General features: G+C 52.8%; 6 protein-coding genes across 6 annotated transcripts; 3 read left to right on the forward strand and 3 right to left on the reverse strand.

Annotated features, from left to right (window-relative positions):
- Positions 1 to 619: 619 nt before the first annotated feature.
- On the forward strand, positions 620 to 2,676 carry ASPACDRAFT_55597 (putative siderochrome-iron transporter; the record flags this gene model as incomplete). The annotated part of the gene is made up of 6 exons (XM_020203020.1): positions 620 to 829; positions 882 to 934; positions 966 to 2,340; positions 2,399 to 2,415; positions 2,464 to 2,541; positions 2,589 to 2,676. The coding sequence occupies 6 exons, from the start codon at positions 620 to 622 to the stop codon at positions 2,674 to 2,676; spliced, it is 1,821 nt and encodes a 606-aa protein (XP_020051132.1).
- A 107-nt stretch (positions 2,677 to 2,783) lies between these two features.
- Positions 2,784 to 3,623, reverse strand: ASPACDRAFT_48487 (esterase/lipase family protein; the record flags this gene model as incomplete). The annotated part of the gene is made up of 1 exon (XM_020202141.1): positions 2,784 to 3,623. One exon carries the CDS (start codon positions 3,621 to 3,623, stop codon positions 2,784 to 2,786), a length of 840 nt encoding a protein of 279 aa, XP_020051133.1.
- Positions 3,624 to 5,160: 1,537 nt separating this feature from the next.
- Positions 5,161 to 9,473, reverse strand: ASPACDRAFT_37252 (putative ABC multidrug transporter; the record flags this gene model as incomplete). The annotated part of the gene is made up of 2 exons (XM_020200282.1): positions 5,161 to 7,683; positions 7,737 to 9,473. The coding sequence occupies 2 exons, from the start codon at positions 9,471 to 9,473 to the stop codon at positions 5,161 to 5,163; spliced, it is 4,260 nt and encodes a 1,419-aa protein (XP_020051134.1).
- A 3,284-nt stretch (positions 9,474 to 12,757) lies between these two features.
- On the reverse strand, positions 12,758 to 14,335 carry ASPACDRAFT_37251 (putative MFS transporter; the record flags this gene model as incomplete). The annotated part of the gene is made up of 2 exons (XM_020200281.1): positions 12,758 to 14,099; positions 14,148 to 14,335. 2 exons carry the CDS (start codon positions 14,333 to 14,335, stop codon positions 12,758 to 12,760), a joined length of 1,530 nt encoding a protein of 509 aa, XP_020051135.1.
- A 2,055-nt stretch (positions 14,336 to 16,390) lies between these two features.
- On the forward strand, positions 16,391 to 18,670 carry ASPACDRAFT_37325 (Zn(II)2Cys6 transcription factor; the record flags this gene model as incomplete). Its single annotated transcript, XM_020200288.1, has 6 exons — positions 16,391 to 16,516; positions 16,714 to 16,883; positions 16,976 to 17,097; positions 17,222 to 17,679; positions 17,735 to 17,869; positions 17,924 to 18,670. 6 exons carry the CDS (start codon positions 16,391 to 16,393, stop codon positions 18,668 to 18,670), a joined length of 1,758 nt encoding a protein of 585 aa, XP_020051136.1.
- A 1,184-nt stretch (positions 18,671 to 19,854) lies between these two features.
- On the forward strand, positions 19,855 to 20,921 carry ASPACDRAFT_64948 (uncharacterized protein; the record flags this gene model as incomplete). The annotated part of the gene is made up of 6 exons (XM_020204056.1): positions 19,855 to 20,150; positions 20,209 to 20,264; positions 20,324 to 20,383; positions 20,448 to 20,519; positions 20,594 to 20,677; positions 20,752 to 20,921. The coding sequence occupies 6 exons, from the start codon at positions 19,855 to 19,857 to the stop codon at positions 20,919 to 20,921; spliced, it is 738 nt and encodes a 245-aa protein (XP_020051137.1).
- Positions 20,922 to 20,964: the final 43 nt, after the last annotated feature.

Genomic DNA, 20,964 nt, shown 5'->3' on the forward strand with positions numbered 1-20,964 from the left:
AACCACTCAATCGTGCAGTTGCAGTTGACAAATTGTCTACTCCATAGTTAAACGAATACTCCGCAGTGAATCCAAGGCTTGCCCCGCACGCACTGCCCGAAACGGCTACCTTATCAGTAATCATGGACATGGACTTAATCGTCCACCTCATCATGGAGAGTTACTCCGAGCTATCCGGCTCCAATTGGCAATGATCTGATAACGTGCTGATGTTTGCAGCATGATCCCATAGTTGTCGATCTTCACCAGGATCCGCACGGTCGGAGAGACGCCGCTCTAACTCCCTTGCTGGCCATGACTCCCCCACCGGGCTTCTGTCACATTCATTAGCTGATGTTTTCGGCTAATCCGGTGATTCATCCTCTCTTCTCTTCGCTCCTCTTCTGCAGGTAGCAGGCACAGCACTTCCTACTGCTATTATCGAGCAGATTCCGATACACACAAAACTCTTCTTGATGCTGGCTGATGTGTGGTTGACGGCTAGGAACAAACGGACCAGAACCATAGCACTTGCTGGGCAGCATTCCGGAACCACCGACATTCCTCGGACCCCGATTGAACGCTTATCACGGACGGTATCATTTGACCGTGGATCTCGCGAATAAAGCCTGTCATTACAATGGCCCGTTGGCGACGGTATTTTCGATCCCCTGAAAACCACGGAAAGATCCAGGGTTCCCCATCATACTTGGATTGGAAGGCGGATGATATCGACATTACGGTAGTGGAGTCCACCCCAGCCACGCAGGATAGCACTGGGGCTGCCAAGATCCAGGCTGCAGAAGCTGTGGGTGGAAGGAAGGGCAGGTATCTGCTTTATGCGGGGTATGTGTGATACCTTCTATGGAATGAAGAGATTAGGTTTATGCTGACAGCAACAGGTTGGCGATGATGATGGTCATCTAGTAAGTCTTATGCATCACCATTGGGAAATGTTTGCTCATCATCTTATCCAAACTCTATAGTGAATTGGACAACGCGACCGTCGGCACTTATCGCAACTTTGCAACATCGGACTTTGATGCGCTGTCAAAGCTCGCCACCCTCAACACAGCGGCCAGCATTATCTCCGCCGTCACGAAACCGCCAATCGCGAAGATATCCGATGTCCTTGGTCGCGGAGAGGCATATATCTTCGCTGTCTCGTGTTACATTTTGTCCTACATCCTTTGTGCCTCTTCTCAATCCTTCGATACCTACGCTGGCGGCTATGTCCTCTACTCTGTTGGTCAAGCTGGGACTTCTTTCCTCAACGCTACCATAGTGTCGGATCTCTCTTCAATGCGATGGAGAGGCTTTGCGTACAACATTCTTTATGTCCCCTTTCTGGTGACCCCGTGGGTCTCCGCTTTCATTGTAGACAGCGTCGTCAATGGAATCGGCTGGAGATGGGGAATCGGCATGTTTGCCATCCTGATGCCCTTTGGTGCTAGCTTCATCATTACCACCCTTCTTATCTTTCAGTGGCGGGCTAAGAAGGCCGGACTGGTTTTGACCGAGCCGCTGAGCATCTATGAGTTTTGCTCGCGCATCGACCTGGGCGGCTTGATCTTACTCAGTGGGGGGTTTTCTCTGATCTTGATCCCAATAACATTGGCTGCCACCATTGCAGACAGGTGGAAGACGCCTTGGGTGGATGCTCTCATTGCCGTGGGCGCGATCATCCTGGCGTGCCTCTACCCATATGAGAAATATGTCGCCCGGCATCCTGTCGTCCCAGTCCACTACATCTGGAATCTAACCGTTCTCATCCCAGTGGTTCTGGTTGCAGTCGACAACATCAGCTTCGGTGCTACACATACCTACTTGTTCGTCTGGTCAATGGTTTCCCACAATTTCAATGCGCGGGATGCGCAATTCCTGTACTATGTCAATGGGGTCATGCAAGCTTTGGTAGGCATGGCGACAGGCCTGGTCATGTATCGCTTGCGCTCCTACAAGTGGATCGGCGTGGCAGGTGCGGTGATTCGCATGGTCGGGTATGGGGTGATGGTTCGCCTACGCACGAACAAAAGCTCGGTTGCAGAGCTTGTGATTGTGCAGCTCGTCCAGGGAATCGGCAGTGGCATCATCGAGACAGTGGCTGTAGTGGCCGCTCAGATCGCCGTTTCTCATGCCGAGATGGCCCAGGTCACATCTCTGGTCATGCTGGCTGCCTACCTCGGCAACGGGATCGGATCTTCCATTGCAGGTGGGATCTACTCAGGCGAACTACGCCACCAGCTACGGTTGCACCTTGGGCCTGATGTAAACCAAGCCAAGGTGGAAAAGCTGTACAATTCGATCACGGGCACATTGCCGGCTTGGGGGTCCCCTGAGCGGGTGGCAATCAATCGAGCTGTGAGTGCTGCCTATGCCTAGTACTAGACGCCGACCACTTCTTGCTAACCTTGCGCAGTATTCTGATGTCATGGGGTTTGTTCTCTTATTGCCTTCATGCATGACTTGCACTAACCATGGCAGGCTTATAACGATTGCGGCCCTGGCATTCTCTGCTCCAGTCGTAATCTTAACGCTCGTGCTCCCAAGCAAGAAGCTCGGGTATGTCCACCCACTCAAGTCCGTGACCGCGGCTAATGTTGTCTCAGGGACGGACACAATTTGGTGCAGGGGAAAGGGAGCTCAACCTCATCCGACTCGTCATCCCTGAATCAAGAGAAGACGCAGAATGCTTAAACTCGAATTATATGCCATGATTGTGATTCCATTATACATTATATACACTGCCACATGTTCCCGCTAGACTGTACAAATCCAACCTTTTCTTTTCGTCAATCCATAGTCTATTTCCCAGGAGACCCCAAAAGACACACGAACTTTCGATCCGGCGTGTCATCCAGCGCATTCTTCACCAGGTTCCACACATTCAAATCATAAGCCTCGCCGATATGCCCCACCGGATCCAGCGGACAGGTATCCTGCACCCACTCGTTCCGCACGTTGTCCTCGTGCACAAACGAGGTACTCGTCGGCGTGACCATCTCATCGAGCTTGGACGCAATCACAGTCAAGCTATTCCCAGTCTGCACGATTGGGGAGCCATCGTTCAACCGCTCGACGGCCGCGCCATCGGGGCCCAGCTCATCGCACGCGGGACACCCCAGCGTATCGAGCACCTCGCCGATGGCCTCGCGGGAGACATTCCCGAACAGATACGCCAGGTTATACAGGCCGATGAAGGTGGTGCCGCGCGTCGGCGGCGCGATGGCCACCACCTTGTCCAGCAAGTCCGCAACCCCGGGTTCGAACTTGGGCACGTACAGCGACTGGAAGGCGCCCTCGGAGTGGCCGACCAGGTCGATCTTGGCGGCGCCCGTCTGCGCGTGCACCTCGCGGATGTAGGCGGCGATCTCGCCGGCGGACTCGTTGATGCTCCGCAGCCCGCCCACGAAGGGGAACCCCGCGTACGCGCCGTAGGTCTGCGCGAAGGTGCAGTACCCCTGCGCCTGCAGCCAGCCCTGCAGGTAGTTCAGGTCCTCGTAAAAGGTCGCGCCCAGTCCGTGCAGCAGGACGACCGGGTTCGGGTGGGTGGTGCTGCGGCAGCTGAAGTCGTTGATGCTGCTGCCCAGGGCGGTCGCTGCGAAGCCGACGGCGGCGGTGGCTAGGAGGGTGGGGATATGCATTGTCCCTTGCGTTCTTGTTTCTTTTCTTTTCTGTGATAGAGAACAACAGCAGCGAACGGTTCTGTTCGAGATTTTAAGTTGAGAAACCCACACCAACCAGAAAGACACAAAAAAAAGACCCTGAGGGGAGAAGAAGACCTTCGCTCCTTTATCTATCTACCCAAAATCCCCCAGCTGACACTGGATGACCCAGAGATCACCCCTCGAAAATGCCAATCCCAGGTACGACACCGATGCATCCATTCCTTCCGCCCACATCCTGCAGAACACGACCTTATTTCTCCTTGAAAGGAGAGGGGAGAGGATCGTCAGGGCCGATTTAGATTAAATATTGAAAAAAGTGGAGGCGGATGTTCATTTGCTTTGACCGGATTGGGGTTTGGTGCGCGTGTGCTCGGGACGGGGATTGGGAACTATCGAATCTCGATCACGTTGGGGGTCCACTATCCCAGCAAAGTTTTTCAGCTGAGATTGATTGCCGATTGCTGATTGTCCATTTGTCGATTTGTCTGTGTTGGTGGCTGGCTGGAAGCTATATGTGAGCATCGTGATGAGGGGGGGGCTTATCTGTCGATTTTCGGTAGTTCCTTATTTTCTGCTTTGGTCGCTGAGCATACTGTATGTACTCATACTCTCTTAAAGATAGCAAAACAACCCTGGAAAATTCTGTCATGTGTTGGTATGCTCGGTACCTGCCAAGACACGTCGATTGTGGACACTGCCTCGTGGGGGGGGAAAAGATTTTGCTGGGTCCAGCCAACCGCGGGAAAGAGGCATTCATTGGAAATCATAGTTTTGCTGGGCATCCGGGCATTTTTTTTATTATTTTTTTTTTCCTTGACAGCGAAGCTTAAGGCTCAAGGGTCTTGGTGTATGCTTTTGAGCAGCTGTTTGTGTCGCCTCCTTCAGCTCGATCTACTGTCCAGCAAGGCTCTCCCGCGTTGTTCGCCAGGGTGTCAGACGGATTTCGCAGGATTCCACCTATCCTACCCTTCCAGCTGGTCTCCACTTTTCTTGTTCCCTACCTCGCTATTTATAGTCCCGTGCGAGATGATCTGACCAGTGTCTATTCCGTACTGTCTGGTGGACAGCTCCCGATTGCGTTCTCTTTCTCGAGAGAAGGTTGGTGGTGGCTGTCGCGGTGTGGATGCTTTTTAAAGTGAAGAACTTCGATGTACTCCTACTCGCTTTACTGTCATTGTTCAAGCTATCACTCACTTTAATCACTGTAGAAGGACTGGACTGTAGCAAAATGTATGTGACATGTCTAATAAATTATGTACCATGTAGTGCACAGGATGCGCGGATCGCTGTGGTGGATACAACGAAGGGAAATAATAAAACGCTCCGGCAATGATGCAACACGAGTCTATCTAGGGGAATATGTATGTGTAGATGCAGCCAGAAAGAGAGAAAAAAGTGTAAGACTGACGACCAGGACTGCTTAGCAGCCGCTATCAGTGGATGAAGAAAAGGAAGTGAAAAGGGGAGAAATGACGATGTGGGCCATTTTGCAAAGCGACGCGACAGAGGCAGTTTACTCGGCCGTCTTGGAGGCCTTGGTCCTCAGCTTCATCAGGGCATACACCAAAGCATACGAACTGATGGCGAACAGCGCCACGATAGCGGCATCGCGCCAGCCGTAGTAGTAGTGCTTGAGGTTGATGGTGACAAGGTAGTCGCTGCCCTTGGTGTACTCGCACACCCGGCAGCCGGACGTGGCGTCGGGATCAACCAGGTTCATGCGGGCGCCCATACCCTGCATAAAATCGGCGAGATATTCCTTGCAGGTTGTGCCGTTCGGAGGGTCGAACAGCGCGAATTCGGATTCCTTGCATTTGACAGGGGCGTCCCAGGTTGTGAACACCAACAGACTGCCCATCAAATAGTTGAAAGGATTCATCCAGTAGATCCAGTAGCGCCAGAATTCCTGGATTTGCGCGTACGGCACCAACACACCACAGAAAGATGCGAGAGTACCGATAATAAGAGGGTTGATCAACGAAGCAAAGATGGCGTTCGGAGCATAGGCAGAAATGAACTGCCCGATACCGGTGTAGACAAACTCGTACATCAACATAACGAAGAAAACAGCCCCGGATTTGTTGGAATCAGAGGGGAAGCCCACAGTGTAGTACCAGCAGACGAAGTACAACACTGCACAAATACAGAGATACGGGATTTCCGAAATGATCAAACCCGTCACGAATGCAACCCATGAGTACATCTTGGACTTCTTCTCTCTTGCGTCGTATATATCACGGCGTTCGAGGAACAGAGGCTGCAGTTGATTAATAACACCGGGAGCAACGAAGATGAAGTTAAAGATTGTGAACAGTCGGAGCTGTACGGCCCCAACGTGATCGTTGATCATCCAGAACGAGAAACCGTTGAACAAAGCCGAACCAACGTGGAGCGCAAGCTTGTTGTTGACATAGTCCGTATTACGGTAGACAGCAACACAAGACCGCTTGGTGACAATCAAGATTTGCTTCCAAAGAGGCATAGCAAATTCGTGGCCATCATCAACGGTACCCGGAGGCTTCGAGGCGGCATCACTAACAATAGCATCAAGCTCGGAGACGGCCTTTGAGTGTTCAGGGGATTCTCGCCAGACCTGGTTCCAATCGCGACCCTGAGACAAGGCTCCCGACACGACGTCAATCATATGCTCAGCGGGGTTGGTTTCAGGCGGGCACGGGGCACCATAGCGAGCGAAATAGCTCTTGACAGTCTGACCGTTGTCACCAATATCACCAAAGTAGACCATCTTTCCACCCTTGGCCAAAAGCAATAGTGTATCAAATTCAGCGAACAATTGGGCAGAGGGCTGGTGAATGGTCACCAAAACAGCCTGGCCGACGTCGGCAAGCTTCCGCAGGAAACGAACAGTATTGTAAGCTGACTGACCATCCAAACCAGAAGTAGGTTCGTCAAGGAAAATCAGAATGCTAGGCTTTGAGACAAGTTCGACACCAATAGTGACACGCTTGCGTTGTTCCACACTTAAACCAGCGCCGACACGGCCGATCAATGTATCGGCGATATCGTGTAGCTCAAGGAGTTCAATGATAGTAGTAACGTATCTCAGCTTCTCCTCGGGCGGCACTTCACGGGGCTGACGGAGCAAAGCTGAGAACTCCAATGCCTCACGGACAGTGGCAAATGGTTCATGGACATCAAGTTGTTCACAATAACCGGCAGAGCGTTGGAAAGATACAGGCAATGGGCGTCCATCAACCATAATTGAACCCTGGATGGTACCCTCGGTTTTACGTTGAGCCAACACATCAAGAAGTGTAGTCTTACCAGCACCAGAGGAACCCATAAGAGCACCCAGCATGCCGGGCTTCACCCAACCGTAAACGTTGTCGAGCAGAACCCGGTCACCAGATGGTGTCTTGACTGTGTACTTCAAATCCTTCCAGGTGAACACCGAGGTGTTTCGCACCAGTTGCTTGTCGATATCCTCTTCACTTTGAGACCCTTCGTCGCTGGGTGCTTTGCCCTTCTCCATGGCCTGTGCTTCCTCGTCGTTGCGTGCGACTTGGTGATGATCATGGAGCCTTTCCCGAGGAATCAGGAGAGAAGCACCACTCTCACCGGGGGCCTTCCACTTGGTGGTGGCGACAATGGTGGCCACTGCAAACAGAGCCCACCAAGCCCAGAGAATACCGAAGTTTCGCCATACGTGGCTGTGGCTGTACGACATAGAAGCGAGATACGCATCACCGGTAACATAGGTCTGCCCGGGCACGGCACCACCAACACCCGCGCAAGACTGATGACCACTGCCATCGTAGCCAGCGCCACTGGGGACCAGGTTGGTGCCTACACATGGAATGGTTTTGCCATGGAACTCGTTTGAGAGGAGTGCGTCAAATCCGTAAGCCAGAGGGTTGATCCAGTAGATCCAGCCAAACCAAGGGTGCATCTGGGGCTTCTTGATCATGTAACCGGTGTACATGATCAATGCTGAGATAAGGAAGCCGGAGACCTTAGAAGCACCATCGAAAGTACTGAAGACGGCTCCGCAAGCACGGAACAATGCAGTCATCGTCTGATCATTGTTAGTTAGCGGCCGGGACCTCTTTTAGGGGCAGCATAACTTACCATGGTGGCAGCGAAAACCAGGATCCAGTATGTGAAGAATGCACTAGCCGACATGGTGAGACCGACCATAAAGTACACAACGAGAGAGAAGACCGAGATCTGGAACAAAAGAACAGGAATATCGGCTGTGATTTGAGCAATGCAAAATGCAGCCGGGTGGAAGTATGCGAAGCCTTTGTGCTTCACCAAAACAGGGCGACCATTGAAGGAGTCGGTGACTTCTGCCATGGCAAGCAGACTGTTGTAGAGGAGCGAGAAGAATAGGGCACCTGACTTGACGAAGAGACCACCAGAGTTGTTAGGAGCATTATAGAATAGTGATCCAGCAACAAGGGCTTGAATCAAGGTAGAGACCTGCTTGATGATAAAGGTGGCCTTGTCACCCCACAGAATCTGATACTGCCGCGCGATACAAGTCTTCACTTGAGTAACAAAATCAACTGTCATGGGGCTAGACTTGGGTAGCTTCTTGCTCTTCTCCTGGGCGACGGAGATCTTGAAGTCCTCGGTACGCTCGCGAGCGATATCGGTGTCGGGGTAATTGTACTCAGTATTCATCTGAGCATAGATTGGCGACTTCTCGTACTCGGCAAGAACCATCTCGGCATTGCGAGGGAAGCGGTTCTCATAGCCGGGTCGGATCTTGCGTTCGGTAGGAACGGTGATACCAGTCAAGTAATCAGCCACGTTCGAACCTTCGCGACAAACGAAGCCAAGATCCTCCATGAATGGGCGCGCTTGTTCCATAGGACCGTAGTAGATTTCTTTACCCTCGTCAAGAACAAGTACTTTGTCGAAAAGGTCATAGATACCATTTCCAGCCTGGTAGAGAGTGACGATGGTAGAGAGACCAAGCACGTCTGTCATAGCGCGAATGGCCTTGGTCCACTCGAGAGCGGTACTGGCGTCCAGACCACGGGTGCTGTTATCCCAACAAAACACCGAACCGCGAGTAGCAAGACATTCGATGATGGAAACACGCTTGCGTTCACCACCGGAAACACCTCGAACGTATTCGTTGCCAACCTTAGTGTCGTTTGTGTGGGTGATGCCCATGGATTTCAGCAGGAATTCCTTGGCCTCCTGGCGATAGGCCTCTGCCGACTCAACTCCATTCGGCAAGGTAAAGGGCACCTTGAGACGGGTCGCAAAGTCCATCGTTTGGCCAACCGTCAGGGTCGGGAAGAAGACTTCTTCCTCGGTGTTGATGACGATCTGACCACGGTAATTTCCAGCCTCCTTGGCAGTCAGTGAGCCGTAGCGGACTTCACCCTCTATCGAGTTGTAACCGAGGCGGCGATTGGCGAGCATCTTAAGAAGGGTGGTGCAGCCGGAACCAGGGCGGCCCAGAACCAGAAGCATCTCACCGGGCTTGACGCACCCATGACTCTTTTGGAGAATCTGGCGTAGAGGCGGCTTGTTGCGAGACTCCTTGATATGTTGGGGAATGTTGAACTGCGATAGGAAATTCTCGTTGACGGCGGCTTCGGCACTGACGACTTCGACCGTCAAGTCCTTCCAAGTGACACCGAGTTGACGAGGCTTGAGCCCGGATTGCATATCACGTTCGTGCTGTTGCTTGACTTGGGGCATCAAGGACCAGTTATCGGCGCGGCTAATGTTGGGGTCGCGAGGAGGCATGGTGGGGTCATCGTTGAGGACGGTAGCTGTACTATCAGTGTCGTCCCTACTCTCAAGCATCCCACGGGATGCCGTGTAGGTTTCCTTTTCCTCCATGGTGAGAAGGGCGAGACAGCAATGATGGAAGTCTCGTTGTCACCAGATGGAAAGGGTCTGAAGAGGGAAGATCTCGGCGCCATGAGGGGCGAAGAGCTCCTATATACTCGGTAAGCATCAACAGACTGAGGGAGGCGGCAGTGGGTCGGGGGGGCTTTGAGCCTTGAGTCTGATACTGCGCCGGTGGATATCGGGGCCTGGGCGAGCTTCCGAAGGAAGATTTTGGGGTCCACCCGGCTATTCTGCCTCGCTGCGAATATCCGCTTAGTCAGAGGAGCCCCCACCCATCTCCAGTTGCCAACGGCGAAGTGAATGCATAGCTTACTGTGTAGGTAGCTGTCAATCTTGGAAGCTTGGGAGGCCCGAAACAAGGAAGCGCGGAGGTCCGACTCTCCGTGGATGTTCAAAAAATGTTTCAGTATTGGTAAGCATCGGGAAAGGTGAGCAAAGAACAGCCAGCCCGACCGAAGCCATGATGGTCGAGATGGCGATGCGTGTGTACTCCGTACTGTAAGAGAGAAGTGGAGTTCCGTGGATGATGGAATTTGAGCCACGTGAAAATTTCTGACACGTTAACCCGGATACCTGTTTTGGACAATTTCCGCTGACAGAGCGGATAAGCTGCATGATCCCCGTCCGAGCTGGGAGCAACTAGCCGACTGACTCAGCGGATATTTGCACTGCAGCCTCCGAACCAGCTGGAAACAATTATCCGCCCCAGGGACCAACAAAGTTTGCGCTTCGCAAGCCCTCCCAGAAGAAATTTAATGTTAATATCCTCCATTCACGGAGTAGCCAATCAAATCCATATTGTTCCGCGTGTTTCAACATCTCGTCACCACGGGATCATCGATCTAACCTTCGAATCTAGAGGCTGAACGGCCCGGCGATAGAGCAAGAGCTCAGTGCTCTGGTGGCTTCGACACATTCGACTTGACATATCCTGGAGGACGATGATGTGCGTGTTGGTAATGTGACGATCTATCAGATCTACAATCGCAATGTAGTCGCAAGAGATGGTTATGCATTGTTGGGCTCCGACCCTGCCTTTGTCCTACACCGACACAACGCATGGCCTCTTTCTACACGAGAAAAGTGCCCATCCATCTAACGAGTCATTTTTTATCTCTCAATCGCTTGCAACACCTTCTCCCCGTGCCAATCACTCTCGGAAAACACATCAGATCAGACTGCAGACTTCACGGAGTTAACCATTTTTGACTCACAGCACCATCAGATTTATCATCTTCTCGTACTCGGAGGCCCCTAAAAGCCGATGCCGACCCAGCTCTCCACTTTCGGTCTGGCACCACTCAGGCACCAGCGGGCTCGGAGTTCTAGCCAGTTCTAGCCTTCTCACTTCTCACTGCCCTGTCCCGCTACGCTTGGCCACTTGTGGGAGCTCTTGCGACTCCACTTTGGGGCTCTTTTCCCCTCCGGCTCTCTCAGGGTCGAGGTATCGATAAACCCACGGCAATCCGTAAGCAACTGAGCGACGCCAGCAATGGATCACTGATCGACTCTTCGAATGGCTTGCGGGCCGGAAGGAGATGACTGGGCGGTCCTTATCAGATAAGGACTTTGAAAGTTCCCGAGGCCACAATCTGTCGCAATTTGCCGACCCTGTTGCGATGATGCAGGCCGGTGCTACCCTCAGTCAGATGAACTCGTCTGATGAGTTGAGGTGTCAGATTGGAATACGCCAGCGATTATGTTATGCTAGGTTTGAACGTGAGACAGTGCTATCATCGAGCTAATGAGTCCACAACTAAGTTACCGTCTTACATGTGCGTCTAGCACGTATACTGATACCGCATAGTTGAGAAACCCGCTACGTGAGCACCTTGCGGAGATATCGCTGGAAGCCTCGGGCGTTCTGAACTCTTCTACTTGACCTCGTGTCGCCAACAGCCCTCGAAAATTCGATGGACAAATCAAATAAGTCACGAAAAGCAACGCATTCAAGATCCTGTCTTGACTTTACTTTCCAGCATACTCCCCATTCTCGATTTCGTGCCCGCATTCGAACCGGATGAAGAACAACAATGCAACTGGGAACCAAGCCCGCGCTTTCAGTCTTACATCAAACTTTTCCGTTCGCTCTCCTCCTGTTTAAACTCTTGACTGAGGGGGATTATTAGCACGGCCGGTCAGTTCCAGGCCTGGTCCGCACCTGTCCAGGGAACTTACAGCTGCCTCTCGAGGCGGTCGAGTTGTTGCCGATTTTGCTGTATTTGATCTTGCAGCTGGAATTTCGTCGCTGTATCAGATAATGGCATTCCCTCATCTGCCCGGACTGGGTCACGGCGAGCAGTATCCCGGCTAAGTGGTCGGGGTGCAGCGGTTAGCTTTGCCCGAACACATGAATTGGAGGGTCACTTGGAATGACGTCATCCGGAGCACTCCAGACTCCTTCCGCAACGAGGGTGTATCTGGGGGCGCGGAGACAAATGTCAGGTACTGAACGTACTCGGCCAAGAATTCACGAGGCTTTGAGGTTTGCATTTGGCCTTCCTTTTCCTTGCGGGCAGGGACTGCGATGGAGAACGTCCGCATTAGAGACGATGGTCCGCGTGTGGTACGAAGCAGGCGGCGCGATATGTCGACGAGTCGTCTTGACGTGTGCATACCGGCAATCGAGAAACCTCGGGTGTTTAAACTGCTCTATTCGTTACAAGCATACATTGTTTGTTATGTGATAATAGATACCCCTTGAGAAACGCTAAATTATATACTACAACCATCGAATGCCCGTGCAGTCATGTGACCGTCTCCCGGGGCCAAATGCGGCCAGAGTGGGGACCCCGGGGATGCCCCAGCAGCGAATCTGAAGATTTCTGCAGTGCGGATGAGACTTCTCCGTGTTTTATCGCCGCCACCATTTATCGTCCTGATCGTCTGCCTCCCAACATTGGGTTTTGTGGCACATCCGCATTAAGGGTAGACGACCACGGGCCTTGCACCTCACCCAATGCTCAGGTATGGCGAACCACGCTGAGAGATATGCTTGGTCGGTCGGTTGGCCACATGAATGAGGTCATCACATGGGGGCGATGGATTTGTCTATGTAGTCAAGATGGTTCTGTGGTTGGGTTGTGTTCGAGATGCATCTAACTACCGGTAATGCTAGATGTTGGCCGCCGCAGATGCGAACGATTCTACGGGCAGGCCAACATCACTCCCGGTCGCCTTTCTCAGAGCTATGAACCAAACAAAGGTCAAAAGAATAGGGTTTGGATTCCAAACACGGAGTAAAATTGGCCAACGCGAAATTCACTAATCTATCATATCACATAACGGAAGCCCTTCTGCAGCCTCCTGGCGGCCGCAACGTCGATCCCCTCCACCTCGGCCGTCCGCTGCAACCGGTCCAGATCCTGGTCCGTCAACACTGCATCCTCATCCTCCAGCCGCGCCAGCCGCTTATTCAAGAACCGCAGATGGAAGTACATGAACACCGCCATAATCCCGCCCAGCGCCTGCATCCCCACGCACACCCCCATCGCCAACCGGTAGTACGGCGCGTCCTGCTGGCGATACGTGAAGGCCGTCCAGATGCTGGCGGAGTTGCCGATCGAGTTGATGAACGCGTACGCGGCGGCGCGCTTGGCCGGCGGGCGGGGGATGGCGTTCGCGATCCACGAGTACAGGGTGCCGTTCTGCGCGAAGACAAAGTTCATCAAGAACATGGAGAAGTAGCGGGGGCCGAAGCTCTCGGTCGTCATGAAGATGATGAACCCGACCATGGTGACGGGGATCGGGTACATGAAGAACCAGAAGCGGCTGCCGAAGCGGTCGGACAGGTAGGAGTGGAAGAGACTGTAGAAGACCATGAAGATGTAAGGGGGCGCGACCAGCAGCAGCGAGATGATCTTGTTGTACCCCAGGGTCTCGGCCAGGGTGGGGAAGTAGTACTGGAACCCGGCGCCGGCCGTGATGCACATGTAGGCGACGGCGAGGACGTAGGTCTTGATATCGGTGAAGGCGAGCTTGAGGCCCTTCAATTGCGACATGCCGCCGCCTTCGTCGATGTCGGCCTCGGCGGCTTCTATGGCCAGCCGGCGGTTGGCGACGTGTTTCATCTCGGGGGAGAGCAGCTTCCAGGTCTCGGGGAAGTCCGGCAGGACGAGGCAGATGGCGAGGCCGATGGCAACGGTGATGCTGCCTTCGATGATGTAGAGCCATTGCCAGGCCGCCAGGCCGCGATGGCCCTCAAGGCCCTCAAGGATGCCCGCGGCGATGAGGTTGCCGAAGGCACCACTAACCAGCGAGCCTGAGTAGAAGATGCTCATCCGGAATGCCAGTTCGTTCTTTGTGTACCATTTGGACAGGTAGAACAAAATCCCCGCGAAGAAGGGGGCCTCGACCAGCCCCAGAATAAAGCGGCAGGCGACGATGCCGCCGTAACTTGTTACTTGGCTGGTCAAGGCGGAAACAAGCCCCCACGCCGTGGTGAAGAAACCCAGATAGATCGATGGGCGGCCCATAAAATTCAGGAGCAGATTGGAAGGAACCTGCATGAGGATGTATGCAACAAAGAGGATCGACAGGCCGACCTGGTACTGGGAGTCATTGAGGGAGAGGTCTTGCTCGAGGCCTTGGAGCTTGGCCGCGGCGTAGTTGTTGCTGCGGCTGTTAGCTTGTCTCGTGCAATGAAAACTGCAATTGACATACCGATCGATGTAGTTCATGAGATAGACGAGGATAACCAGGGGCATAATCAGGCTGTCAATTCGTCTTCGGAGCTTTTTCTCTAAGACCTTCTCCTCCTCTGTCAACTGGGCCATCTGGACGACCTCCTCGTGGGAGACGTCAATCTTTTCGCCCATGGCTTCATGGTCGGTCATGTATTTTTCGGCCATGATTGAGGAAAACAATAATCCCTGTACGATGAACAAGGGGGGATGGATTGAGAGAAAATGTGTCAGATGCTTGACTTGAAATCGGATTTCAGCCAGCTATATATTGCTCTCATGAAGAGGCAAGCAGCATGATCGCAGCGTAGAAAGTGTGGGGGGGAGAAAGGAGTGGGGGTTGGCGTGTTTGAGTTTAAAGCCCGCCTAGTCCAGGTAGAGGCGGGGAAGCTTTCATTCCTCATTGCGGGGGATTGTCTGGGGTAACGGGGTTTGCCCCCCCCCCACTTGGTACTTGTGTCGGAGACTGTCCGACAGCGTCCTCCCTATTCTGCTCATCCCATTTGTTGGCTCTGCTTGGCACACTGAATAACCTGTCTTTTCATCATGCGCGATGATGGTGAGACTTGGGAAGCCACCATTTAGTCAAAATCGCCTCGTCCACTTAGAGCAGGCTGCACACGCTAAGGTGACTCTGGATCGTCGCATCCTGCCTACGTCAGTCGATCATGCAACCCTGTTGAGGCCTCGGTTCGCATCATCTCCGACTTTGCTTTGCAGAAGATGCTCCGATGTTTGACCGATGGTAGCTGCAGCAGATGCAACACAAGTGGGCCATCTCACTTGCTTGGCAGCCCTTGTCATATAGGTGACAACCACCTCTGTGACCGTATCACCATACGACTGCGAGACCTCTGAGCATACCATGCTGGCGTTCTTTCTGTGGATCTTATCGAGGCCAACAACCCATGCGCTCGGAGGATTTATTGATGTGCGGTAGTAGTGCTGCAGGCCATGGTAGGCACTTGTGGTCCCATACATGCGAAGGACCTGCTTTGGAGTAATCGGCGCAGAGATAAGGTAACAAATCAGCCATGTGGCTGAACACGTAGTGGCCGTCTAGTTGAGTTCCACAGCGAGGACCCACGCCTGTTGGTCGGATCTCTTCAGTTTCTGTGCAGATATGGTCGGGGGAATGCGGCGGTCAAACTGAACTTATTACTAGCCTGTACCAATCACGGAAGAAAGACTTATCACGGTTGTTCATGCGCCACTTACAACTGTTCCCCGACTTTGTGGTCAGGTAGGAGCTCGACAAAGGGAAAGGCCGTTGATCGTAGTTATGACCACTGGTACGGTGGAGATTAGCAACTCATTGGCTGAAGTAGATACAGCAAGTTTGTTGATCAAAGAAGCCGAAGATGAACTGTATCTGTTGAGCTGAATCATGCACTCTAGGTGAGTGTAACGAGCTCATAAGTCACGGCATGGCTGAGAGTACTACATGAGTTCGAGGCAGGCAGAGATATATTTATATCCCAGGTCTTGCGGTTGATTGATAAAGTGTGTTCGTGAGGTACACAACCAAGTTAGATCATTATGCAGACACTTATGATGTTGAAAGAGCGGCCAAGGCTCATGAACTTGGACTGTGTCAGTGTCACTCAAAAGTCGACAGTTGGACTGTTCCAAATCATTTGGTTGATGTTGATCTGCTGAGGGGACCGAAAGTGAGTTCCTGAGGCATTAAGCTTGGTGCCTGGTTTGTCACGCTAGCCTTTTCAAGCCAACCCACCAAGAATTCATTCAGTCTCAGCGGCAAGCAACCCAACCCAATCTCTCTTGTCTCTTGCAATCTTCCTGCGCTAATCGTGTTTCTGGAATGCAGATTAGTAGTCTCAAGCTAACATCATGGTTCCTCGAATTTCTACGAGATAACCTTTCCGCCATCCACGCAGTCTCGAAACCCACCAAACCACGGATCCAGAGTGGCAAAACACGCTACCGACCGTGAGCCCACCCGAAACCAAGCTGGTCCAAGCCCACTTTGCCAGCCCGCCATCGCCTCAGGCCCGGCTTGCTATTGGTCTCGTGGAGCCACGGGGCGCGCTGGTGCCGATGTAAGCGAAAGGGAAAGAGAGGGGACAAATCTCGGACATGTTCGTCCAGATCTTGTTGGTGTCAAGCGTGCCGTACCGTTCGTTGGCTCTCTTGCCCCCGAAGGCTCGACCTTTGCTTTCACCCGAGCAGTAGAGCCATTACTCCAATAGGTGCTAGACCGCGATGGTCAACCACGATTCGCAGGCTGTTCTGGTCCCCAGCCAGTACCGTCCCAAGCCTGTCATCACCTCAAATCAGCTTGCGCGTCAATTGCGGTCCTGCAAGGTCTGCCGGTTCCGCAAGGTCAAGGTGCGTCCCGACCCGGTTCTTCTTGCTTGCTGGTGATGCTCCATATTGCATTCCTGTCGGGAAGCCAATTTATTGGATGGAAATATCTCCCAGCTCCAGAGGGAGCCACTCCACGGGGGATTAGTGGTGTATTCGAAGTACCCCTGGGGCCCGATCTCCACGCAGGCTCGTCTGGCTCTAATACTCGATGGTCATAGTGTGATCGCGTTAAACCCTGTCATGCATGCTGTGCTCATGGATATCCCTCCAAGTGCACTTACGACGCCGGCCCCGAAGATAGCCTCCAGCCGATAAGCCAGGCGGATGAAATCCGTAACCTCCGAAATGAGATCCGTCAGCTGACGACTCAACTCAATGCCCGTGGTACGTTTGCCCATACCTCCAAGCGCGTGAGCATAGTTCGACCACAGTTGGCGTGTGCTGACGTTGATATCTGGTGTGTTTACTAGATCAACGGAGCCGAAACCGACGCCGCCTCGCGCAGCTGCAAGGCTTGGTTGATACGATTCGTTCGGCCCCATCAGAAGTCGTCGATGGTATTATCAGCAGTATACGGACAACAAATCGGGTCGTCACGCATGGTTCGGGAGTCGCATCCGGGGAGCGGACAGACGGTGGGTCATAACCTTTGGGGTGGGGGGACAATGACTCTGGGGCCCATGAGCTGACATGTGCCCTCGTACTTGGCAGAAAATGCTATCGTAGCAATCCAGCGCTCTAGACCGGGTGAAAGTGACGAGGAAGCGGAAGATAGTATCTACTTGCCGGCAGGCCATCGTGATGGCAGTCGAAGTTCATCCGAGGACAGCGAGGATTCGAGTTACGGCTCGATTTGTCAAATGAACACGACAAAACCGATGCTCGAGGTATTCATTGAACGTTTCGTGGATGCATTCAGCCCAGAAGTCGATGCTAAAGCAGGTCACGCGGGTGCACTACGACGCGCTGCCGAAATTCGCATGTTCTCACCAATCTTGATGGATGCATTCCAGTCCGTGTCGGTGGCTTTCTTCGGCCGATCCGTTCAGAACAAGGAGGTCGAGGCAGCGGGTTTCAGTCTATATCCACGGGTACTTCGCAGCTTGCAGCAAGCGTTGCAAGACCCTGAACGTAGCAAGGCCGAGTCCACCCTGGTAACGGTCATCCTCTTGATGGCATTTGAGGTATGCTTCGCCGGGTCCTCTGTGTCACTAAGTTTAGCTGATAACATTCCTGCAGAGCGTGGAGCGTACTACTCAAGTGTCTCTGATTGCGCACGTCAACGGTGCGCTACGATTGATTGAACATCGCGGTCCGGAGAATCATGTTCACGGTGTGGAGCATTTACTGTATACAGAGCTCCGACCATACTGGGTATGTACCTGAACCCTGTATAGGAAAACTCTCACGTACTCATTCAGTGAGCAGGTATCGGCGGCTCTCGTCAGCCGTACCCCTTCCTTTCTTGCTCAAGAGGACTGGATTAATCTTCCGTGGTCAGCTAAGACCACCAAAAAAGATATCTTGCATTATCTCATGGACCTTGCTGTTGAAATCCCAGCACTACTGTCTCAATTCGATGATCTCCAAGCCACCCTCAGCTCGCAAATGGCGAGTGCGCATGAAATCAAGGTCAAACAGGCAACCCTGTGGAACGGGGTCGCGGGCCTGACCAATCGCTTCCGCCGGTGGAAAGTCGAGTGGGTCGACCGCTATCCCGACGGACCGCCTCAAGAGGTCGAGGCACTGCCAAATGACGAGTTTCCGGTGTTCCAATGTCGGGATCTTCGCACTGGTGCCATCATCACGCCGACTAAGTTTGTCTATCCGGACCTCCGCCTGGCCCAGACCATGTGTCTATACTACACTACACGATTGATACTGTCAACAGCGGATTGCCGACCGACAGACCGCGTCGGACCTGCCGAACAGTATGCCTTGGGGTGCGGCATCTGCCGAACTTTGGAATGGTACATCTTGACAGCCCCTGGTAACATGATTAACCGTCTCGCCTTTCCAGTCCGTGTGGCTTGGGAGGCCTTTCCAGACGGGGGGCCAGAGCGCCTCTTCATGTATAATGTGCTCAAGCTGGTTGAGAAACGGCATTCACTGGGACTTTGGGGTAGTGGAATGTCCGAACTTTCTCCTCGGGCTGGTTCCCCTCCGGGCCCTTGAACGTATAACCTAAATATGCAGTCGTGGATCGCTGGACGACAACGGCTGCGCTCCATGGGAACCACTGGACGGAGTCTCACGAATTGACGATTTCGGTCAATTGCACCGCACTTCACAAGGCGAGTTGTTTTGTAATCCTGATGTATCGATATAGCTATAACTATTATGCTGTGCGCTAGACACGCAGTATAATCGTGCTTGCAATTGCAAATTCAATGAAAGGCAATTTGCATCATTTCGACGCTTATTTTATCGATCGCGTTTCAAACTTGAGGCGCAGGAGCGAGCAACCATACTCTGCCCAAAGTCAGTTGGCTCAGTGCTTGGACAATTTCGCCAAGCCATAGAGCAGACCACAAGCCTGTCCGACTGGAATTGCTTGAACTCGTTCGAAATCTTACCGAGACGGAAAGACGGACAATTTCGTCCCATAAATTGCAGAAAGGGGTTGTTACTCTGACTTCACTCCCCCAGAGCCTCTTTATGTGATGCCGTGGGCCCATCAGGTAGGCTTGACACCAGGGAATGAATATCCACCCAGAGCCCTAATCCTCCGCAACTCAGCCGGAGGTGAGCACGATCATGTATAGTCACTGATAGCTTGTGAGGATAACAAGCTAATATGCCTGAAATGGAAGTTGTCGGGAGAAAATTTCGTCAGCATTTGATTTTGAACTGATTGTACGACCAACTAGACAACGGGAAATATATTCACCAGGGGCGAGAGGGAGTCCAGACAGCTACATGGTGATAAAAGGCTGTGTAGGGCAGGTTTTACGGATACGAATATCCCAATACTTTAACTGCGACAAGCGTGCGCAATTATTTCGGAGATATTAAGGTATTTTAAAGGGCTGATGGATCAAGCTTAATGCGTTTAATGTTTCAGGTTAACACAAGCTTGCCGGCTGAAGGGCAAGCAGTCAGGGCAGTGGTGGAGTCGGGAATAGCGCCGGACTCCACCTGCCCCTGAGACAAACCTTTAGTCTGCGCCTTACAATTCTTGTAGAAAGGAATTTGTTCTTTTTAAAGCTGGCGATCGGTACCTGCTTTTGGACTTTTTAAGCCATTCTCTCATTCAGTCTTTCATTCACAGCTCTGTTTGCAGTCGTTCTTTCTTCGCGGCCGGTTCGCTTCAATTTCTCTCGTTCTTCAAAAAATCCAAACCACTTTCATCGATCACCATGCGCTCTGTTTACGCTGCTGCTCCCTTGGCTCTTGCCCTCCGCGCTGCGGCTGTCACTGAGGATTCCTGGTACTTCGGTAACGGGTTCTACACTGGCCCTCCTTCCAATAGCGCTCACATCACCAAGGCTACTTGGTCGGTTATCGCCCCCAGCGTCCCGCAGAACACCACCGTCGAGAACACCAACGACGAGGTCTGGGTCTCGCTGTGGATCGGCCTCCAGGCGACTGCCGGTGACGCTAGCTCCTACCTGTACCAGCCTCTGCTCAACTGGTCGCCCGACCAGGAGTCCCAGTACGTCTACCTTTTTCGAATTGACAAGCAAGAAGACGTGTCCGCTAATTGTGACCAGGGGCTGCCCTGCTACCGCCGAGGAGTGGTGTGTGGCCGCCAGCACCTACACTCCCAGTGAGTCCTGAGCCTATCGGATTGACAGGGCCTAGACGATGTGCTAATCAATGCTGTAGGTGGTCAGCTCGGCCAGGCCTATGTGACCGTTCCCCAGGAAAGTCAGGTCGACTTTGAGGGTTAGTTACATGTTCACCTCTGTGTTCAAAGCCCCTCGAGACTAACAACGTTGACGTGCAATAGTCACCGTTTCCGATAGCAAAGTCACGCAGGTCGTCAGCATCGACGGCAAGGTCGTTTCCAAGGAGACTGACAGTAAGCATCCGGCCTTCTCGATTCCATATACCACACACACCGCATCCCACGTACTTACACGAACACCTCCCCAGAACTCGACAGCAACCTGCTGTACCTCTACTCCGGAGATGAGTGCTACACTGGCTCCGGCACCTGCGGTACTCAGCCCGCCTACAGTAAGTTTCCCTCTACGCCGCACAGCCTTTTCCTATCATGACGCTGGTGATTAACTCACCTGACTCGAATACAGGCTGGAACAACATCACCATCCACCTGAGCGAGGCCGATTCCAAGTTCGGCGAGACCCTGTACCTGTACAGCGGCTCGAGCTCCAATGGCTTCACCACCTCCGACAGTGGCAAGACTTGGCACACGGATGCCATCAAGATCTCCACCGACACCTTCGCGGTGCTCGACTAGATGGAAATCACTCTGCAGGCTGCGGCGAGCACAGGCGATTCGT

The sequence above is a fragment of the Aspergillus aculeatus genome (assembly GCF_001890905.1).
Source record: "Aspergillus aculeatus ATCC 16872 unplaced genomic scaffold ASPACscaffold_24, whole genome shotgun sequence".
NCBI lineage: Eukaryota > Fungi > Ascomycota > Eurotiomycetes > Eurotiales > Aspergillaceae > Aspergillus > Aspergillus aculeatus.